At 38.6% G+C, this 23,147-nt stretch overlaps 1 protein-coding gene across 1 annotated transcript in view; it reads left to right on the plus strand.

The window, feature by feature from the left end:
- The window catches only part of SPAG17 (sperm associated antigen 17), a 264,380-nt gene that overhangs the window by 216,993 nt on the left and 24,240 nt on the right, over positions 1-23,147 (plus strand). The window contains exons 36-43 of the mRNA XM_078154933.1: positions 913-1,095; positions 10,255-10,368; positions 12,905-12,950; positions 15,019-15,094; positions 15,679-15,726; positions 18,503-18,602; positions 20,034-20,136; positions 21,071-21,202. Of these exons, the coding sequence (XP_078011059.1) occupies positions 913-1,095; positions 10,255-10,368; positions 12,905-12,950; positions 15,019-15,094; positions 15,679-15,726; positions 18,503-18,602; positions 20,034-20,136; positions 21,071-21,202 (802 nt within the window). The remainder of the gene's footprint in view (positions 1-912; positions 1,096-10,254; positions 10,369-12,904; positions 12,951-15,018; positions 15,095-15,678; positions 15,727-18,502; positions 18,603-20,033; positions 20,137-21,070; positions 21,203-23,147) is intronic.

Here is a 23,147-nt window from a genome sequence, read left to right on the forward strand (position 1 = left end):
ATACAATAAATTCAGTTAACATTTATTTTTTGTAATATTTTTATATTAATTTATTTTTAGTTTTCAACAATCACTTCCATACACTTTTGAGTTTCAAATTTTTCTCCCCCTCCCTACACCCTTCCCTCCCCAAGACAGCGTACAATCTGATATAGACTCTACATATACATTCCTATTAAACATATTTTCACATTAGTCATGTCATAAGGAAGAATTAGAACTAATAGGAGGAACCACAAGAAAGAGGAAACAAAACAGAACAGAAGGGGAAAAAAAGCAAATTGTATGCTTCAATCTGCATTAAAACTCAATTAGCATTTACTAAGCGCCTACTGTATGCCAGGCACTATGCTAAACTGCTCATTCTGAGAGGAATGGGAAATTCTTTAGCCCTAAATGAATGCTGGATAATGATCCAGTATAGCATTGCCTGGAAGCCATGCCACTGGCCCTTCTTTAAGCATCTGGATGTCAAACTACCAAAAACTAAAGTCTTAGTGAAATGTATCAGGGAAGCCGGTCAGGGTGGCCTACACCTAGACTCACTGCTTCTGGGGAGTCTGGGGCTGGTGGGCCACCTGAGCTCAAGAGCTCTGAAGGACTAAAGCTTATGGGGTATCCACACTAAGTCTGGCACCAGTATGGCAGGTCCCTAGGAGAGAGAGGATGGCCTAAGGAGGCTCAGACCAGGCAAGGTTAGAAACAGAGCAGATCAAAGATTCCATGCTGATCAACAGTAGGATAGGCTCACTTCCAGCTGAGATGAGATAGGGAAGCGCAGTCTCAAAAACAAACAAAATGTAGTGGGGAACATGCTAGACCAGCCAGGTATCAAAAAATACTTTGAACTATAAAACATTGTATGTAATAAGCTGCTTTATTTTATCATTGGTGGTGGTTTTGTTTTTACAGAAAAAAACTCCAGGTCCCCCACTTGGAACTCACATTTGGAAGGGTCTATCCATTGGGAACACGCACTTGGCTTACCTACCTGCACCTGTCCGAAAGTGCCCCAAAGTGCTGCAGGTTCGGCAGTTCATTCAGCATGAGGTCATCAAGAATGAGCTGAAACTAAAGCTGCAGTTTTCTCTTAAGGTAACTGGAACCATGAGGTCATTATCTCCCCAAAGGAGGAAGGTGCTTCATCTCTTTTCCAGGGTTAAGATTAGGCATGATCAGCCCTCAGTTTCACGTGTCTATTCTCTTCATTTACATTGCTGTAGCCGTTGTGTGTATTGTTGTCTTAATTCTGCTTGCTTCACCCTGCCTCAGTTCATATCTTGCCATTTTTCTCTGGACTCTTCATATTTGTCATTTTTTACAATAAAATAATACTCCATTATACTCACGTAACAATAATTTATTCAGTAGCTCCCTACTTTAATTCCAGTTATCTTTTTTTTTTTGCTAATGTGTTGCTATGAATATAGGCTGGCATATATAGAATGGGGCTGGTGGGTGGTGCAGTAGATAGAGTGCCAGGCCTGGAATCAAGAAGACTCGCCTTCATGAGTTCAAATCTGGCCTCAGCTATTTAATAAATGTGATCCTGGACAAGTCACTTAACCCTGTTTGCCTCAGTTTCCTCATCTGTAACATGAGCTGGAGAAGGAAATGGCAAATCACTCCAGTGTCTTTGCCAAGAAAACCCCAAATGGGGTAGCAGAGAGTTGGACATGACTGAAAAGACTCAGCACCAGTATATAAAACATTTGTGTTGTTGATCCCCTTCAGCTATGTTTCCTGTAATTCAATCTCTGGGTCAAAGAATATGAACAGAATAGCAACTTTTCCCACATAATTCCAAATTGTTTTCCAGAATAATTGAACCAACTTACAGCTCTAGCAACAGCATATAAGTATGCCTATCTTCCCACATCTTTTCCGACTTTGAACACTTTTGTTTCTATTTGCTCTTTTCTTTCTAAATGCTAACATATAATAATTTTAATATGTTCTAGAATTTTGCCAGGCTTTAAACTCAAGCTCACTGGCCTATAGTTAGAAAATTACACCTTCTCCCTTTTTTTTTAAAGTAAAGCAACATTTACCCCTGTGATACTGTGATAACCTCTCCAAATCTCCATTATTTTTCCTTTTTTATTAATTTATTTTGAACTTAAATACAGAATAAGAGAAGAAAAAGAAAGCATCGCCATATGCACAGCAGAATGTAAGAGAGGATTCAAAATATAAATACTACACATTGTGTTCAGAACTGTCCATCTTTTCTTCCTTGTAAGTTTTCTTTTGTTCTCTGTTGTGCACTTTTTACTTTGTCCTTCTCCCCCCTTGTCATCTCCCTCCCCCAAGAAGACTACAGTTCAGTGCAGATATATTTATTTATATACACACATACACACAAACATATATATATACATACATGCATACGTTTACATACACATACATAGACATTTATAATCATATTTATATATAGACATATATATTCATATGCATCTATGTAAGACTATACTTGTTTGTCCTCTGTTTCTCTGAGGGTGAATAACCTCTTCTTTCATAGGTCCAAGTCTTTCCATATTTTCCTAAGTCCACCAACTCATCATTTCCTGTACCACAGCAATATCCCAACCTTATACTGTCTAGCTATTTTAAGTAGTCTAAAACAATATTGATTAATATGGCTGGCACATGGTATAGTTTCCCTTAACTTTGTCTGAAATCATGATTCCTACCCCTGTTTTTTCCCTAATAAATTCTACTCCTGGTCTTTATTTTATATTTGTGTGTATCTCTTAATTCCTATCCCTCCCGACTCCTTTACTTTACTTCTTCCTGCTACCTTGCCCTCCTCTTATTTAACCTACCCCTCCCAAAGATCCCTCCATTATCCTACCCCCCTTTCCCCTAACCCTCTTGTTTCTATCTGAATTTAGAAGACTTTTATAGCTTTCCAAATATATGTTATTCCTTCTTTATCCCATTCTCGTTAATCAAGATGCCCTTCTATACCCCAAAAGTTGCCTCTAAAAATCCCTCCCTTATCCTCTTCTCATCCCCTTAGCCTTTTATTTCTTTCTGAATTTAGAAGACTTTTATACCCTTCTAGACATGTATGTATTGTTACCTCTTTAACCCATTCCTAATGAGAGTAGGGTTCCAGAACTACCAACCTTCTTCCCCCTTCTAATTCCTCTGTGTCAGTTCTTCCTCTCACACATCACTTGTATAAGATACTCTTTTTTTCTTTTTCCTAAATAGTTTTACTTTTTAGAATCAGATCATACTCAGGTCTACCCCAATCTTTCTTTTGAACTACTCAATTACTAATAGCAATCTTAGACATATGGTTTATATTTCCTCATATAAAAAATAAACAGTCTATTTAGCCTTATTGAGTACTTTGTAATTAGTCTTTGATGTATACTTAGATTTCTCTTGGATCTTGTATGTCAAATTTTCTATTAAGTTCATGGTTTGTTGGTTGGTTGGTTTTGTTTTGCTAGATAGCAATGCATTGAATATTTTTTTTCATTCAGGATTATGCTTAACTTTGCTGGGTATGATATTTTTGGCCACAACCCCAGTTCTTTTGCCTTTCATTGTATAGTATTCCAAGACCTGTGGTCTTTTAGTATTGCTGCTGCTAGGTCTTATGTGATTCTAATTGTGGCTCTACCATATTTGAATTGTTTTTTTTTTCTTGTTGCTTCTAGTATTTGACTATGATATTCCTGTAGGTTTTCCTTGTAGGATCTCTTTCAGGGGGTGATTGGTGAATTTTTTTTTCCTATTTCTACTTTCCGCTCTTGTTCTAATGCTTCAGGACAATTTTCTTTAATTATTTCTTGTATTATATCAGTATTTTCTTCTTTATTGTAGCTTTCAGATAGTCCGATTAGTCTTATGTTTTCTCTTCTTGATCTGTTCTCCAGATCAGTTGTTTTTCTTCTGAGATGTTTCACATTTTCTTCTATTTTTTTTGTTCTTTATATTTTGTTTTATTATTTCTTGGTCTCATAACTTCACTGGCTTCCCATTGCCCAATTCTAATTTTCAAGGAGTCATTTTCTTCCTTAAGATTCTGGATCTCCTTTTCCAGTTGGTTGACTTTCTTTTCATAATCTTGTTTTCCTTTGATTGTTCTTTTTCAAAAATTTTCCTCAATCTCTCTCATTTGGTTTTTAAAGTCTTTTTTTAAGTTCTGCTATGAATTCTTTTAGGGGAGCTGACCATTTGACAATATTCTTTGGAGTAATATTTTCTTTTTGAGAGCTTCCCATCTCTCTCATAGGCTTTCCCTGTATGGTTCTTAGCCAGAGGATTCTATCATTTGTCTGAACTTTTTGAATTTTTTTTTTAATGTTGAAGATATCTACGCCCAGATTTCCTCTCATCTTCTATCACAAACTTGAAGATGATGTGATCACTTCCATCCAAGGTTTTTTTGTTTTTTGGTTTTGCTTTTGGTTTTTTTTTTGCTTCAGTACCCTCCTCGGAAGATGAACCTTGGTCTTCTCTATTCCCACGGTAATTTTCTATAGTTAGTTCTTTCTTCTTTGCCTGCTTATATTTTTTATTTGTAGCAGCTTATTATTGTAATCACCTCTAGTTCTGAGGTATAGGGGATGGTGCCTCTGGCCTCAGAGCCTCCTTCAGTTCTCCCCTCCAGCCTGGAACTGAAACCAATAACTCTGCCCTCCTGTAAGTGCCCGCTGCCCCATGCCACTGCCTCTGCATCCATCAGGCATATGCTGATTCCTTCTCACCCAGGGCCAGCTGGGCCCTTATCAGCAGAGGTTCCCTCATTCCTCCCCCACTCAGGCACCCAAATCCCTATACTGTCCATGAAAATTCCTGTGGCTGGGGCTGAGGCTACCTCCCAACCCAGCTAGCCCCAGGGCTCACTGCTTATTGTTTCAGCAGAGCTAGCCTGGAAGTGTTTATGCTTCACAGGGACCAAACCTCCTCCTGCGATTTTTTTTTCAAATCTCCCATTGTCCCAGGAAGACCACTATTCTGCCCCAACTCTTGTTTGTTCTTACCACTCCATGTTTGCCTGAGGTGCTGTTTAGTCTTGTTTATGGGGGAAATCTGTAGAGCTTGGAATTTTTTGACCTACTCTGTCATCTTCCCAGAATCCTCTCCTCTCCATTATTTTTCAAAGGTCACTAACAGTGGCTCAGTAATCTCAGGAGTTCTTTCAGTAGCCTAGGATAAAGTTTATTCAGGAACTCATTAAGGGAAACTATGAACTCTCTCTTCATTCATTTATTCATCCAAAAAGCATTTATTTAGTGCCCACTACATGTAAGGCACCAGGGCGGGTGTTGTTGATACAAAGACAAAAGCAAAATTGTTCCTGCCCTCTAGGAAATTATATCCTACCAATAGGATGCAATATCTACATTGATGAACAAATACAAAATACATACAAAGTAATTTGAGGGGTAAGGAAACACTTACTTGGGGAATTAAGAAAGGTTTCATGTAGGAGGTGGCACCAAAATGAGCTTTGAGGGAGCAAGGGATTCAAAGAGGTAAAAATTAGGAGGGAGAGCATTCCAGACATGAGAGACAGTCTGTGCAAAGCTGCCTGAGTGGGAGATGGAATGTTGTATATGGGGAACAATAAATAAAACAATCTGGCTGGAATGTAGAATGCATGCTAGGGAATAATGTGAAACAAACCTAGACAGGTAGGCAGATTATGATAGGCTTTAAATATCAGAGAAGTTTGCTTTTTAACCTAGAGTCAATAAAGGGCTGCTACAGTTTCTCGAGCAAGGGAGTGACCTACTCAGAACCATGCTTCAGGACTATTATTTTGGCAGTATCCTGAATGAACAAAATAAAGAGAGAAATAGACTGGAAGAGGGAGACCAGTTAGGAGGCTATACCTGGCATGGTGGTGTAAGTGTAATTTTTGCTACTAGGGAAGAAGAGGCTGGAAAGTCTCTTAAGCTACAATGGGCTAAGCCAATTGGGCATCCATACTAAGTTTAGTGCTGTTATGGTCACCTATTTAGAAAAAGGGGCCACCAGGGTGACCTGGCCCAGGTCAGGAAAATGGAGCAGGTCAAAGTTCCTTTACTGACCAGAGGGAGACTAGACTGATGACTGAACCCTGTACTTGTAGTCTGAGAGAGATAGACCCAGTCTCAAAAAAAAAAAACAGATGCTATTACAAAGACAAAGGAAAAAGAAGGTTATGCCCCTTGTCATCCACATGGATGCTCTTTTCCATATATGTTCATGTGCTTTATTATCAATGAGAATTTTGTGGTTGCCTGCGTCCTTGTTTGTGTGATTCAATAGTCCAGTCTTACCACCTCATCATTTATCTTTGGTTTCAATTCCCTCCACACCACTTTTGTTCTATCCTTCCCTCCACACCACTTTTGTTCTATCCTTCCCTGTCTGAAAGAACAATTTTCCTTGAAACACAAAACGAAAGTTGAGACGACAGATATGACTTCTCTCTGTCCTCTCATTGACTTGGCAGAGTGGTCCTACCCTTGCTTTCCTTTTTTTCTTGCCCCTAGAATCTTTCTCTCTCTTTTTGATGTCCCTCCCATCCATCACCAGCCCCATTGGCTTCTCAGCTTTAGTGCCCCTGACACTCTTCTTATTGAATCGTGCACTTTTACATGTTCCCTCTTTTCTACTTTCCCTTCCTTTCATCTTCTATGCAGATCTTTTTTAAAGTTGAAGCTGTTTGATGAATGCCTTGGGTAACCACATGGGTCACTTTAGACAGCTCCTTCTTGTCTTTTTCAGTAGAATAATTTATATTTCTGTCTTCAGAATTTTCCTTTTGAAAGCTTCCCATCTCTCTCACAGGCTTGTACAGTTCTTAGTCAGAGGACTGTATTTATCATTTGTCTGAACTTTTTGAATTTTTTTTTTAATATTGAAGATATCTACGCCCAGATTTCCTCTCGTCTTCTCTCACAAACTTGAAGATGGTGTGATCAATTCCTCCCAAGGTTTATACATCAGCAGCCTTATTCATTAAAATTAGATCTGTGTAGCAGTATTCCTCATGGTTTCTTTTACCTTTTGAAGCATGAAATCAGTACCATAGACTTCAAACTCTTTTAAAAAGCAGTTCTTCCATCTTAGAGGAGGAACAGAATCAGTAATCAGTCAAGCATGTGTTTCTTATCTCTGGATGTCTGATTCTCCATCCTACATCCTCCAGACCTCTGGTGGGGTGTTATTAAAAGATGGCAATAATCTGAACTAAAGTTCCTCTTCTCCCTCAGCTAGGGAGGAAGGGAAAGAAGGGACAGATGTCTGATTCTCCTAGCTACTAGCCAGTCTTTATTAATGTTGTTTTCTTCCCAATCAAGTTTCCTCTTCCCATCTACATAGATGATCTTTTTTATGTGCCTTATGTCCACGTGCCTTATTATGAATGAAAAATTTTGTGGCTGCCTATGTTTTTGTTTGTGTGATTAATGCCAGTGCACTCAGGGATTTTGACCCCTCTAAAGAGGCAGAAGACTTTTTAACATGAGCCGAAGTGAGGGGTGAGATGTGGAAAGGCATCCTATCTGGATTTTTCACAAGCATTGCATATGTGTAAATAGAGAGTTAAAATGTATATACGTATGCGTGTGCCTGTGTGTGTGGGTATAAATATGATATATGTATTGTGTGCATGTGTTTCTCTGTGTGTGTGTGTGCGTGTGCGTGTGTGTGTGTGTGCGTGCGTGTGTGTGCGTGTGTGTGTGTGTGTGTGTGTGTGTGTGTGTGTGTGTGTGTGTGTGCGTGTGTGTGTGTGTGTGTAACCATAACTGCTAAGTAAGGGCAGATGGTGGAAAATGTAACCACATACAATGATTTCAATATCAGTAAATCTAACTTTGATAAGCCTTTCAGGTGAATGAAAGCCCCAACTTGGTGTTCCTCATACAAGACTTTCCCTCTTCTATCTAAATGCCTACGCACAGGCTAACCCCCAGTCCTAGAACACACTCCCACATCGTCACCTCCACCTCTGATGTTCCTGCGATTCTAATAATACTAAGTCTCAGGGATACATATGAGATCCAATTTACCTCCTTACATTTATAGACCATTGTTCATACTCTGTTCATGTGTCCATTAGGAGGCCATGAATTTTGTTGCTGGTTCTCCTTTAGAATAGAGTCACCTAAAATTCCCGCTTCTCTTTTTGGTTATTCTTCTTCTTATGTTGCAACTACTACCTTCTGTGGTATCTAACTTGGCAGATACATGTGGGGAGTTTTCTCTTTCCCCTTTGAGTTTGAAGTCCTTTTGATCAGACTTATAAGAGTCCAAATATGTATATTTTTATAAGCACTGACCAAGAAAGCATTGTTCTTCATAGACATTAAATGGTAGTTCAAAAGTCCAAATCCTCCACTTCTTTAACCAGCTGTTTACTTCTCAAGACCATCTCTACCTTCCTAATCACAGAATCTCAGAGCTGAAAAAGACCCCATAGACCACCTCGTCTAACTCATATCTAAACAATTCTCCCTGCAGGTGGTCATCTGATCCAGAGATGTCAAACACACGTCTCATGGACCACATGCAGCCCATCACACTCTAAGTGTGGCCTGAACCAGATTAAAATGTAATTGGGAAATACCTAATGAAATAAATAAAGATACAGTAAAACAGAGATTCTATTAATTGTGGTTTTCTAAGTCCATATACAGACTGGAGGGATTCTTATGTATTTAGTGGCCCCCCATTTCTATCTATGTGACACCATTGATCTAGTCTTCCAGCTTTTCCTTCTATTCTACCCTACTATACAGATCATTCCTCTTTGAGATGGCTCTAATAATTAATAAGTTTTTCATTATATCAATCCAAAAATTGCTTCTTTAAAATTTAATTCTGGGGGGGTAGCTAGGTGGTGCAGTGGATAGAGCACTGGCCCAGGATTCAGGAGGACCTGAGTTCAAATCTGGCCTCAGACACATAACTCTTACTAGTTGTGTGACCCTGGGCAAGTCACTTAACCCCATTGCCTATCCAAAAAAAAAATAATTCTGCCCTTTGGGGCCAAGAAGAATCAGTGTAGGGCAGCTAGGGGGCAAACTGCATAGAGTGCCAGGCCTGGAGTCAGAAAACTGGAGTCAGGGACTCTTCCTGAGTTCAAATCTGGCCTCAGACACTTACTAGCTGTGTGACCCTGGGTGAGTCACTTAACCTTGTTTGCCTCAATTTCCTCATCTATAAAATGATCTGGAGAAGAAAATGGAAAACCATTCTAGTGTCTCTGCCAAGAAAACCCCAAATGTGGTCATGAAGAATCAGATACTACTGAACAACAATAAGACCAGTACAATCCCTCTTCCACATTGACAGGCCTTAGGCACTTGAAGATAGCTATCCTATCCTCTCTATACCTTTACTTCTCCAGGCTAAACATCCCAGTCTTTATATGGCATGATCTCAAGGCCTTGCACCGTCCTGGTCACCCCCCTCTGGATCTTGTTGAAAGTGAAGTCCTTTTGCTATCACTTTTACAACTGATTACCATGACATAATGCCCATTAGTCATGCTGGGAGCTCTTCACTCTAAGGAAGGGTCTCTAGGTAAGCAATGGCAGAAGTGAGAATTCCTTCCAGATGCTTCCTATGTACATAGTGTTACATAACAATGCCTACTCATAGGGAGCTCACATTCTGACAGGCGGAATAGAATGCAAAAAACTATGTACATCCAAAATAGATACATAGGTAGGTAGACAGACAGACAGACAGATAGATAGATAGATAGATAGATAGATAGATAGATAGATAATGGATGGATGGATAAATACAGACATATCTATAAATCTCTATGTGTGTGCATATATACATAGTATAAATAGTATAAATGACATTATATTCTTTCCTGTAATAAATGAAAATTGACTACTAAAGCTGAGAAAGAAAACCCTAGTATAGAAGAGGGTCTTTGCCTTTTTGTTTCATGGACCCCTTTGGCAGTCTGGTGAAATCTATGGATGCCTTCTGAGAATAATGTTTTAAATAGTTAAAGGAAATGCTAAATTTCTATTGGAGCAAATGTTCTGTTAGGGAAAATGAAGATACATGTATTTTTCCCATCCAAATTCATAGATCCCCTGAAATCTCTCCCCTAAGCAATCCATAGCTACCACGCTAAGAATCCTTGTTGTAGTATTTCCCACAGCCAGCAGACCTGAAATCCCTAAAAACTCCAAGTATTATCTGAGTCTACTTTGTTTAATTATTTTAAAAAAATCATTACTTTTTCCTTGGACTTCATTATCCCTGTTGAACTAGGATTACATAAACCACATCCTAAAGGAGGAGGATGAATTACAGGAAATGACCATTAAGGATTCACGGACAGAGGAGGAGCGAGGCAATGCTGCAGACCTGCTCAAGCTGGTCATGGTGAGTGGAAATGGGTTCTTTTTAAGTGGTGTCATTGTTTGATGTCCTACATGCCAAAAGAAAGCCTCCTTGGTAATACTGATGTCACTCTAAACATACCCTCTCTCCTCTCCTTAAAGTCTCTCACTTCTGCAAATATCTGCGAACATCCCATTGGAACTTTCAGGTTTTCTTTAGGACCTCCTCTTCAGTTGGAAAGCCTTTGAATTCGATGCTTTTCACTGTCTTGGAAGCATAGATATTTAAGGAACTGGTGAGAAAAAAAGACCCTTATTCCCAACCAATATTTTTATCAACAGCTTGAAAGAAAGCTCAGATATAAGTTGATCAATTATGCAAATGACAGTAAGCTAACAAAGTTATCTTCACAGGATAAAACAACTATGTTTTTTTTTAAATTAGCTCATCAATAAGCATTTATCATGCACTTTCTATATGCCATATCCTGTAGGAAGCTCTGGGGATACAAAGAAAGGACAAAATCATGGTCCCTACCTCAAGGAGCTCCCATTCTAATGGCAAACAATTACATACATATATGATGTGTACAGAATAGATGGGCAGGAATCTCAGAGGAAAGACACTAGCTCTAAGGAGGTTTGCAAAAAGTCTACGGAAGAAAGTGGGGTTTAAGCTAAATCCTGAAGGAAGTCAGGCAAGCTAGTAGGTGCATGTGAGGACAGAAAGCAATCCAGGTAGGGGAGTGCAGGAGCCAGCTCTAACAGGCTTATGAGAGTCAATTGTTAAGTTTTTGGTGTGAGCATTTTATACCTCAGAAATAGTCAATTGCTACAAATCAGGGCTTTGTTTATTGTTTTGTCGATTTTCTGGACTGAAGAAAATATTAATAATATAGATTAAATTAAAAAGGCTGTGTGAATTTTTTCTAGAGAGCCCCAGTGTTAAACATTTACCAGCACACCCCTGTATTGCCCTCTGAACATTGCTCAAGCTCAGTAAGAATTCAGTAGAAGGTGCAAGAAATGAACTCATCAACAGCCTGGAAGCCTAGTGCCTAGAGGCTAATAATAATAATCATAACAATAATAGCAATATTTAATAACTGGAATTTACATAGCACTGCAAGGTTTGCAAAGTGCTTTACATCTGTTATCTGATTTGAGCCTCTCAACATTCCTGATTTCAGGCCTGTGAGAACATCTGGTGAAAAGGCACCAGGAGATGGAGTGTTGTATGTGAGAAGCAGTAGGAAGGCCATTTACAGGATGGGAAGAAGCAGCTGAACAGCAAACAGTTCAGGGAGTGTTAGCTCACTGAGTCTACAGTGGTATGTGGCTGCCAAAAAAAAAGCTGATGTAGTTAGTGTCCAGAACAAAGAAGGAGATAATCACACTGGTCTTTGCCTTGGTCATATCCTATCTGGGGACCCATGGTCAGTTCTGAGCATCACAGGCATGTTGGTAAGGTGGAGTATGTTCAATAGAGGACAACCAGGAGGATGAAGGAATTCAAGAAAGAAATATGGATGTTTATTCTAGAAGAGAGAAGATTTAGGGGGATGGGAGACATGATAGCTATTTTCCAACATAGAACATGGCTGGAGTTGTCATGTGGTGGTGGTGGTAGTGGTTGAGTTGTTTCAGGCCTGTGCAACTTTTTTGTGACCCCATTTTGGGTTTTTCTTGGCAAAGACATTGGAAAGGTTTGCACTTCTTTCTGTAGCTCATTTTACAGATGAGGAAACTGAGGCAAACATGGTTAAATGACTTTCCCAAGATCACCCAGCTGGTAAGTGTCTGAGGCCAGATTTGAACTCAGGAAGATGAGTCTTCCTGACTCCAGGGCTCAGCCCTCTATCCGCTATGGCACCACCTAGTTGCCCTTGGGGCTGCTGTCGCGTGGAACAGGCATTAAGTTTTTTTTTTTTTGCTTAGCCACAGAGCATAGAATGAGGAGTAATGTGTAGCAGCTGTAGAGATGCTGATTTTAGCTTGATGTAAGGAAACATTTCCTAATCACTACAGCTGTGTAAAGATGTTATAGTGTGGGGAAGTATTAAGTTCTGTGCATTAGATATATTCAGGCAATATCTGAATAACAAATTGTTGGAGTTATAGTAAAGGGATTTCCTGTTCATTTGTGGTTCAAACTAGATAATCTCCTACATCCCTTCCAACTCTGAGATGCTGTGGTTTTGTTAATTCTTAGGAAGGCAATATATATGTATATGTTAGGAAGGCAATATTTAATATATACTTATATGCATAGGCAATATATGTGTGTATATGTATATGTTAGCAAGGCAACATATAATGTACACTTACATACATATATAAATATATTTATGTATACCTTCAAAAATAATAATCATTTTTAAGAATCATTAAAGAGAAAACAACACCTGAGTGAAAAAGATACTGAATGAATTATAGAAAGTGGTTAATTCATCTTAGGATTGTTTCCACTATAGATCAATATTGACATAAAAGTTGCTTTTATAAACAGAATAATATTTAGACTGAATTTCAGTTTTAAAAATAATCATCTGACTGAAATGATTCTGCCTTCATTGCAGTCTTTCCCTAAAATGGAAAAAACCAAAGAAGATCACTTTACTGAAGGTAAATGTCAGATTATGTTTTGTTTAAACTTAGGGATTGTCCACACAGGGGAAACTACACTGAAAAATAATATTGGGGGATTTCATGCACAGTACTTCTTCCCTGCTCTGTCCTTAATACATTTAGAATTTTATTTTTAAAAGGCTCTTTCCTAATGAAGAACTTTTCCTCAGCCCCATAACTAATCAGTCACTAAGTCCTGCTAATTGTTTTCATAGTATCTCTCATACACTTTATATGCATAATATAATACCTTTGTAAAATCTTATTCCTGTTCTCAGTCCATTTCATATGAAATGTCAAGACCAGTACCCTGAAAATAGGCATTTCTTGCTAATTTTCTCCCTTCTTACTCATCCATTGCAATGGTTCATTGCTCACACTGTGTTCCATGCTTAGATAAACTGATAGGCTCTGAAAAGATGACATTTAATAAAGACAAATGAAGGGTCCTTCTTGTTGTTGTTGTTCAGTCATTTTTGTCATGTCCAACACTTTGTGATCCCATTTGAGGTTTTCTTGGCAAAGAGACTGGAGTGGTTTGCCATTTCCTTCTCTAGTTCATTTTGCAAATGAGGAAAGTGAGACAAACAAGATTAAGTGACTTGCCTAGGGTCACACAGATAGTAAGTGTCTGAGGTCAGATTTGAACTCAGGTCTTTCTGAATCCAGGCCCAGTGCTCTATCCATTGTGCCACCCAGCTGTCCTAACTTAGATTTTTAAAATGCACTGCATGAGTAGGGGATATTGCAGTGGGGTTGTAGATGTGTGACTAACAGAAGTTCAAATTTAAAAGAATTAAACATCACCTTTAGTTGGTCCAATTGACCATGGGGGCCACTGATAGAAATAATGTGCTATTGTGTCTTGGAAATAAGAAGGTAAATCTTATATGAGGAAGGAATGAAGGGATATTTTTGATCTCCCTGGCCATATTCTTTTTTTTTTCTTAATAGTATTTTATTTTTCCCAATTACATGTAAAAACAATTTTAACATTCATTTTTTAAATTGTGAGTTCCAAATTTTCTCCCTCCCCTCCCTTTTCCCTAAGACAGTAAGAATTTTAAATAGGTTATTTGTGTGCAATCATGCAAAACATGTTTCCTTATTAGTCATGTTGTGAAAGAAGAAACAGACCAAAAGAGGGGGGAAAAACATGAAAAAGATAAAGAAAGTGAAAATAATATACTTCAATCTGCATTCATACTCCATCAGTTCTTCTCCATCGTAAGTCCTTTGGAATTGTCCTGCATCATTGTATTCCCCAGTTGTATTCCTAAAAATCCCACCCATAACTCTCTGAGCCATTGCTGTGTGTTCCTGGTTATGGGACATGGGTGAGAAGGAAAAGAAAGATCAAGAAATGCCCATCTTCAGGATAGCAATCAAGACATTTCAACAGAAATTGTCTGAGAATAGATTGTACCCAAGTGCACGCCAAGAAAAGTAGATTCAAGGTTTCTTTTTGGCCCTTCTGTTTCCTACCCTTGAATAAGGCTCTCAAGGAAGCACCAGTGGAGAACGATAGTATAGATTTATTATCGGCAATGCTAACACCAAGAACAAGGCTTTCCTGACAAAGAAGCAATTCAGCAAAACAGAGAAATCACTAGGTCTAGACTAAGAGGACTTAGATTCAAAACCCACGTCTGATGCTTCCTATCTATATTTCCTAATCACTTAATTTCTCTGGGCCTCTGTTTCCTTCTCTGTAAAAAAGGGGTTGGATTAGATGAGCCCTGAGGTCCGTTCCAGCTCAGCTCTATGGCTGTACACACATCTGAATGAAATTCCTTACTATGGAGTCTTTTTCACTAGATCGGGTTTTTTGTTTGTGGTTTTATTGTTTTTGTTTTTTAAGGAGAATCCCACGATATTTCCTATTATTAACTGGGTGTTCAGACAAACTCCTAAGATAACTAGGTTAGTTAAACACTGTCCTTCTTTTCAATCATAGGACTCTGGGAAATCAATAAACATCAGGGAGCCAGTTGATGTTAACATCAGTTATGTTCTATGTACTAAGGAGAAGTAGAAACTTAACTCCCTTTCCTTAATGTTTCAGTGCACCTGGCAGAATTGTACAAGCGTGCGTTGGCTAGTCCAGAAATATCAGCCAGCATAAACTGGGATAAGTGGAGGTAAGATGATTCACGGGTAAACTTGAGTCATGGGTCAAAGCTCTCAGAGTTGGTATTGTGGATAGAATGCTACCTTGGAGTCAGGAAGACTTGAATGCCAATCCTACTTCTGACATCCATTGAGTGATATGGTCAAGCCACTTAACATCTCTGAGCCTCAGTTGACTCAATTATTATTAGCCATTAATAATATCTGTGGTATCCACATCACCGGGTTGTTGCAAGTCTCAAATGAGATTATGCCTCTAAAATGCTTTGCCAGTTTTAAGGTGCTATGTCGATGTCAGCTATAATAATAATTATTAGTATGCTTACAATCATTTATCATTTCTTATTTGTAAATATTTTATGATTTTTAAAAATTAAAAATAGAGAACAAGGTTAATTTTATAGCACAGGATTTCATGCTACAAGTTCCAAAAGTTCTTATCCAGATCAAAGTTTGCAAAGTCCAGTCTCCTTTATTTGATTAACATTTCATGAAATGGTGGGTAGTTTCCTCCTATGAGCTTTGGACAGCTTTGTAAAAATGCCAGCAGTGCCTTGACCCCATTTTCTTCACCTCTTTCTTTCCTTTCATGTAGCCATCCAAAACCCTCAGAACGCTGGAAAGAAAAACTGAAACAGACCAGGTATGATGATCAGTTCAAAGAGGTATTAAGCCAATCTCCCCACCAAGCGTTAGGCCTATAAAAGCCTCCTGCCATGCTTAGGGTCTTTATAAAACTTCCTCTCCTCAAGACGGGTTCGTCATGAAATTCCCACGTCCATTTTCCAGAGTAGCTATAGACTACATTCCAAGTATGCTGCCTAGTTTTTTGTTGAATTAGTAGTGGAAAGAAATCGCAGGCTGAGAAAGGGAATAGTCATCCAACCTCTCCCATCATTCCTATAGCCCTAATCATTGTCTGGCTATGCCATTGATTGCTTAATAATTAACAACCCAGCACACATTTATTAAGCACTTACTGTTTCCAGGAGGCAATTCAAGGCATTAGTCAATCTGAAGTTTAAATAAGATATAGTTCCTGTCTTCATGGAGATGAAAGGCTTGTAAGCTCAGTGTTTATATCAAAACTCCAGCACCCATTTTTCATCAATACAATATCAATTTTGTGTCCTCCATTTTCCCCAAAAAGTGCTCAACAAACAGGAAAGTTATTTTGAAACTAGATTGAAAGCGTCTTAACAAGAACTATATATCTCTCACAGTACCCTGGATGGTGGTGAGTGCATAGTAAATGTGGGCCAAAAGTTTTATACTAATGTCATGCTCAGACTTTAGCTAGATTAAGACCAGCTGAAGCTGATTGACTATTCAGTTGCTCAATGACACTTGAGTATTCCATATCTGTTTTAAAGGGCCCATTATTACAAAACTCCTATCTGTAATCCTGAAAAAACACTTGCCATTCTTGCTTCATTACAACAGGAACCAACTGGTTCTCATAAGGCAAGCAATTCAAGATACATGATCTTGTTAATAATCTTCCCCTCTCCTCCCAGAGTGAAATAACATTAGTTTTCCTCATCTGTTTGCTTATTTTCTGAGATCTTTAACAGTTACCAAATTCCAGGACAGACTTGGCCTAGTTCCACTTTTAACCATCACCACTTTATGAACAACACAGTTTTATCCACATCCATAGACCTCCCTATTCGTAAGGAATCTATTGTCAAGTCAAATTATCTCTACTGCATTTTCTCCACAATGATGGCCAACACCTTTGTCAAGTATAGAACACTGTTTTCACACATTGGACATCAACAGATATAAAGTCAGAGAACAAGACTGTTGCTGTTGTTAAATCTTTTAAGGAATAATTCTGATGTATGTATGGGAGACGTTATTGAAAAAGAGCTTTTTAAAGTGTCATCTTGTGCTGTTGAATCAAAAGGGTTAATAGTCAACAAGCAATAAGTAAAGTGCGATGGTAACTGGTAAAAATTGTGCTCTACTAGCTTAGCTTCCTAAGAACTCAAGGTCACTTCCATACCTCAGTGAGGTTTAAGAGCAGGATTCTGTGGAGTCCAAACTGGTTTGGTTGTATTTTGCAAATACTCAAATGGATCACCCTTCTGAATGTTGTAGCATCACTCACCCTATCTCTTCTTTCTGCTTTATCTCCAACTCTTCCCTCTTCCTAAGCCCTCTGCCCACATCTAAACAACTATCAAGTCTTACCAATTCTTCTCCTGTGATTTCCTTGAAATCCAACCCTTCCCCCTATTCCCACTGTCTGCATTATCATAGTCCATAATCCACCAGGATTATTGCAGTAGCATTCCACTTCCTCTTCCTTCCATTACTTTCTCTCTTCCTACCAATCTTTCATTTATGGTCCTGCCAGGTCACAAATCTTGCTTATGCACAATTTTTTTTTTTTTGCTTAGAGTCCTTCCTGGTTCACTCCTGTTAACAGAAAAATTTCAAACTCCTAAGCCTGCCTTTCAAGGCCTTCCAACCTGATACTATCCATGCAACCTTCCTAGTCTTATTGCATATTGTTTTTCTCCGTGTGATCAGTGCTCTAGCCCAACCAGATATGTCTGGTACTGCCTCCTTGCCTTTATTGCTCTATTTCCTTTTCCTGAACGTCTTTGATCTACAACCACCACCAACCAACTCTCTCAGGCCAATCTACCATCTTGACTCATTAAAATCTTAATCATCTTTTAAGGCCCAACTCAAATACTACCTTCTCCCTTAACCTTACTCAATATCCCCAATCAGTAAAGATTCTCCTCCAACCTGAACCTGAAAAAGTCCCTGGGTCATATTTCAAATACATTTCTCATGCATCTTTTTGTATCACATACATATATATTGCATCTCTGTTATATGTACCATCTATAACACATGGAATATCATACCACATATGATCTATATCACATGTAAATATCAGATTGAATAATCATATATGTATATCTCCCAATTGGATTGTGAGCTCCATGAAGACATGGACTGTGCCATATTTGATCTTCATAGCTGTCACAAAGTACAACACAGTGTCCTGCGTATAGCTGTTACTTAATGTATATTTATCACAGTTGAATTTTTTAACTCTAAGGTGCTATAGTACTTAGCACACTGCCTCACATGCTGTAGGTACTTAATAAATACTTACTGACTGACTACATAAATCTAAGCTATTTTGAATCTATATAGGAGTCTGCTTTCTGAAAGGGAAGATAATGATTGGTCTTAAATGTGTCTGGGGCAAACTTGATCAAACCATATACACACAAAAAAAGATCCACGTAACTTAATTCAAGCACACATTACGTTCTTGTTCTTTGTCATTTACATTGTTAATAATCTTGTATCTTTTCTGGGACAATTGTGGGGGGAAATGTGATAAGATAAGATCATATTCTCTTCTGTGCCTTTTTCTTTTCTTTTACCAGGAAAGACATCAAAGAAGCCCAAAACTGTTTAGTTGGGTTAAGGAATCATTCAATACCACCATATTTCCAGTCTGAATTTGGCAAGATATTTATGACCCAGGTAATTAACTTCAGTCTAATACAATAGTTTAAGAGTGTCTACCTTAGTTGTATAAATGTTTTAAGTAAGGTTTAAGCTGGACTTTTCTGGACATTGGCTAAAGCAATGTCTGCACTGGTCTCCTCAATCAGCCATGGTCCACAAAATCAGTCATCTTTCTGAACTCTAGCAAGCCAATGGAGTAGACGATAAATTCTGATTCACAGGATCATTGATTTAGAGCTGGAAAGGACCCTAAAGGTCATATAGTCCAATCCTATCATTTTACAGATGAAGACCCCAAGACCCAGACACAATAATGACTTCCCCAAGGGAATACATTGAGTAACAAAGTCACATCTGACTCCAAATCCAGTATTTGCTCCATTGCTTTGTTCATGCCTTATCCTCCATATGTGGAAGTCTATTGCTAAAATATCCTATACCTCTATCTTCTTCTCCCCACAAATACCCTGCCTCTGCCCCACTTACCCTTTCAACCATTCCCTATGTAAACTCCTCTACCAAATGAGTATTTTTCCATAATGTGGTATAGTGGAAACACCACTGAACTAGGAATTGGGCAAAGCTTAGTCTTTGTACTGATTCTACCACTAATTTTCTATGATAATTTGGTTTAAGTGATTACCTCTCTGTGCCTCAGGCTCTTCATCTATAAAATGACATGGAACAAAATCCCTTATAGGTCTAAAAATCAATGATTCACTGACTGTGCCCTTTCCAAGGGTCACTTCTGTTAGGTCCACTTCCTCACAGCTGTGATATTTTGAGTTCTGTAATGCCCATGAAAACAGGCCCTATTTAGAGGATGTATCTCATTTTGGGCCCAAGCCTCCCACGACAACTATAAATAACCCAGCTACCCACCACTGCCAGGTGAAAGCTGAAAAGGAAGCAATTATGGGTAGTTAGCATAAATGAGAGTAGTAATCATCAATCTTTAGAAGACTCTGTCACAAGCAGCTCTTCAATAAGTTTGTGTGCCTTCTTTGGGCTTTCTTGAATATAGAATGAAAACTGCCTTAAGTGATTTTCATCAATTACTTAGCTCCATATGTTTCTTCCCATCTTCCTTCTTAGTGGCTTTGTGTATAAATCTAAGCCACATCTATTTTTTTATTTTAATTTTCCTTTAATTTTACTTTTTTCAATTAACAAGCACTGCCTTTTCTTCCCCTCCCCCACTGAAAAATAAAAGAAAAAGAAAAGTGAAACCCTAGAGGCAAATGTGGACTGGTAAAGCAAACCAAATTCCCAAATTGACCACATCCATTTGACTTCTTGAGTCCCTTGCCTCCCTGTCGGGAGGTGGGGAGTGTGGCTCATTCCCCTGGAATCATGGCTGGCAGTTGCACTGAACAGTGTTGTTGGTGTCATAGAAATTGTCCTCCTCGTTCTGCTAAACTCCACTTTTTGATTTTTCTTTTTAAGTATCATAAGCTGGAAGCTATTTCTAAAAAACTTCCACTTTTTCAAAAGAAATCACAAGAGCTAAGCGGAAACTCTTCTGAAAGCACATCTGACGTTGATCCAGGTGATTATTTCAGTGTTGTTCTTTTCCTGTTAGTTACCTTATTTAAATAATATCGCACCCCTATACATAGTATGTGCCATTCTTCTTATAAGCAGAACCAGCTCTACAGGAAGAACATAGGTAGCACAGTAGAGAGAGAATGGGACCTGGAATCAGGAAGAACTGAATTCAAATCCAGTTTCGGACACTTAACTAGCTGGACAATCACTGAACCTCTGTTAGCCTCAATTTCTTCATCTGTAAAATAGGGATAATAATAGCACCCACTTTCCAGGGTTATTACGAAGATCAAATGAGATAATATTTATAAAGCACTTTGCAGAGCTTAAAAAGTACTATAGAAATGGTAGCTCTAGCTATGGTACAGGTAGGCTGAATAGGTAGACACTTACTTGATGTGATTTAGAGGCTATAAGAAGACCTGTTATATCCCCAAAACACCTTTGTTATCATTAAATCCAAAAAGCCACTATTTCAGATTCATTTTTTTGGCTGATGGTTTTGTCCTTTATAAGAAATTAACATCCCTATAAAAGAAGTAAGACATTAACCCTCATCAGTCATTTACACCTTAGTATGAATAAATTTAGAGTCTTTTTCTGGGATTAAGTTTCAGAAAACAGAATGACAGAGGGAAAATTAGAGAATTGGGTTCCTGGAGGAGTGAGGAAAGCACAACTGAAAGGGAACTATGGGGAGAGGGAAAGGGAAACATTTGGAAAAAGGGAAAATCTAAAGAAAAGACTTCTCTACTTTATAATGTGGACTAGAGCCAATCTACCTTTCCTGGGAACAAATATTTAATTATGTGTCTTAGAAATTTTCCTGAAGTTATTGTATTACAAATTGACAATTAATTATTATCTATAGTTTATTATCTGTTTAATCTTTTATAAGTATAGCAGTCATTTTTTTAATAATCCCTGTTTCCTAGACTGTCAATCATCTAAAGAACCACTGCAAGATTCTTCTGAATTGCTCAGTCTTCTGGTATCAGAGAGCTCTCTAGAAACCAAGGAGTCCATCAGTATATTCCACAGTGATTACCTTACAAAGTCTGACATAGGTATGACAACAGTTTGTTTTAATTCTTTGTTTCTCAAATTGAAAGTCACTACCTTCTAAAAGATTATAGGAACTTTCACATAAGTCACTGAATGTGGAACTATGAAGCTGGAGGGGGCTTTTAAGACTGAGTGTCTCAGTTCCCTGACTAGGGAGCAGATAAATCAAAGGCCATTTGGGATCTTGGCTATTCCTAGAATGGGAAGTAACAAAGGAGAGAGAAAAGTTTAACCACATCTACTTGTACACAGTATAGAATTACTGATCTACTGATTTGATTTTTGTTGAGGGCTATTTCTAGGGATAGTGTGTGCAGAGCCAAGATGGTGAAGTAAAGGCAGGAACTCACTGAACTTTCCCAACATTCCTCTCCAACCAACTTTAAAATAATGCCTCAAATGGAATTCTGGAGTGTATCAACCAATACAATGTCATCATGAGACATTTTTTCGGCCCAAAACAACTGAGGAGGTCTGTGACACCAGGGTGGTAACTGGTTTGGAGCACATGCAGTAGCAGCACCATCAGTGGGCCTTAGAGGTGGCTTTGGCAGCAGCAGCAGCATCTTCGGGAGCTCTCAGCCTACAGATGGCAGGGAGGTTGGACAACTGGTCAAAAAGAGATTATAAGAGACCCTCTTTTGGCACTGGATGCAGTACCCTGTGGAATTGTCCATACATAGTTCTGGGTCACAGTTCCAGGGTAAAGAAGAACAATAGCACTTGTGGCAGCAAGGGAGTGAGGGCTCTGGTCACAGTTCTAGGGTGGAGAAGAGTGCTTGTAGTTGCTCTCAAGAGAGTAGGGGCCCTGGTCTCAGTTCCAAGGCAGAAAGGAGCACTAGTGCTTACAAGGCAGAGGACCTGTTCATAGTTCCGGGGCCAAGAAGAACATCCTTGTTTGTGCCTACAGGGGAGGAGCAAGAGTACAGACTAGAAGAGCAGTAACCACACCTCTCCTTAGATCATACCACCTTGGAAGCACTGAAAACATACAGATCTCCAGAAATAGCTCTAAAAACAGCAGCACAAAAAATCTGAAGCTTGGGACAGTACCCCCTGCACCCTGGGAGCAGAGCCTAACTTTAACATAAAGTTAAAAGTCAAGAAGTAGGCTGGAAAACATGAGTAAACAACAAAAAAGAACTTGACCATAAAAAGTTACTATGGTGATAGGGAAGATCAAGACACAAACTCGGAAGAAGCCGTCAATGCCAAAACAGATAAGCAAAGCCTCAAAGAAATGTGAATTGGAGGCAAGCCCAATAAGAATTCCTGGAAGAGTTCAAAAAGGATTTTAAAAATCAAATAAGAGGGTAGAGGAAAATTGGGGAAAGAAATGAGAGTAATATAAGAAAAGTATGAAAATTGAAGTCAACAGCTTGGTAAAAGAGCCACAAAAAAATACTGAAGAAAATACACCTTAAAAAGCAGAATTGGCCAAATGGAAAAAGAAGTACAAAAATCTACTGAAGAAGAGAGACAATGTAGTATGATAGGTAGAGAGCCAAACTTTAGTCCAGAAAGACCTAGATATAATCCTCAAGAATTGATTTAAACTCTAAGTGCTTTAGGCAACTCCCTAAAGCACAGGTAAAATGCCAACTGGCATTGGTGAGGAAGTTTCTTCATCTGGGAGTTCCCTGTACCAATGAAATCAGGTTTAGTCCCTATCCCTAACTTGGATCATGGACCTTTTTGGCAGAAAATTGGACAATCACTGCTTGGCCATTGATCAAAGAAAGAGAGACGACATGGCATAATAGAAAAAATTCTGAATTTACAGACAGAGAACCTGAGTTCAAATCCTAACTCTACTATTTACTGCCTGGGTAATATTTAAAAGCCACTTTAATTCTTTGAACCTCAATTTACTGATTGGAAAAATGAGGTGATTAGATTAGTGTTCTCTAATGTCCTTTCCTGATCTAATATTCTATGTTTCTTCGA

The sequence above is a fragment of the Phascolarctos cinereus genome, unplaced genomic scaffold (genome assembly GCF_003287225.1).
Source record: "Phascolarctos cinereus isolate Bilbo 61053 unplaced genomic scaffold, phaCin_HiC Scaffold_5;HRSCAF=322, whole genome shotgun sequence".
In the NCBI taxonomy this organism is placed as follows: Eukaryota; Metazoa; Chordata; class Mammalia; order Diprotodontia; family Phascolarctidae; genus Phascolarctos; species Phascolarctos cinereus.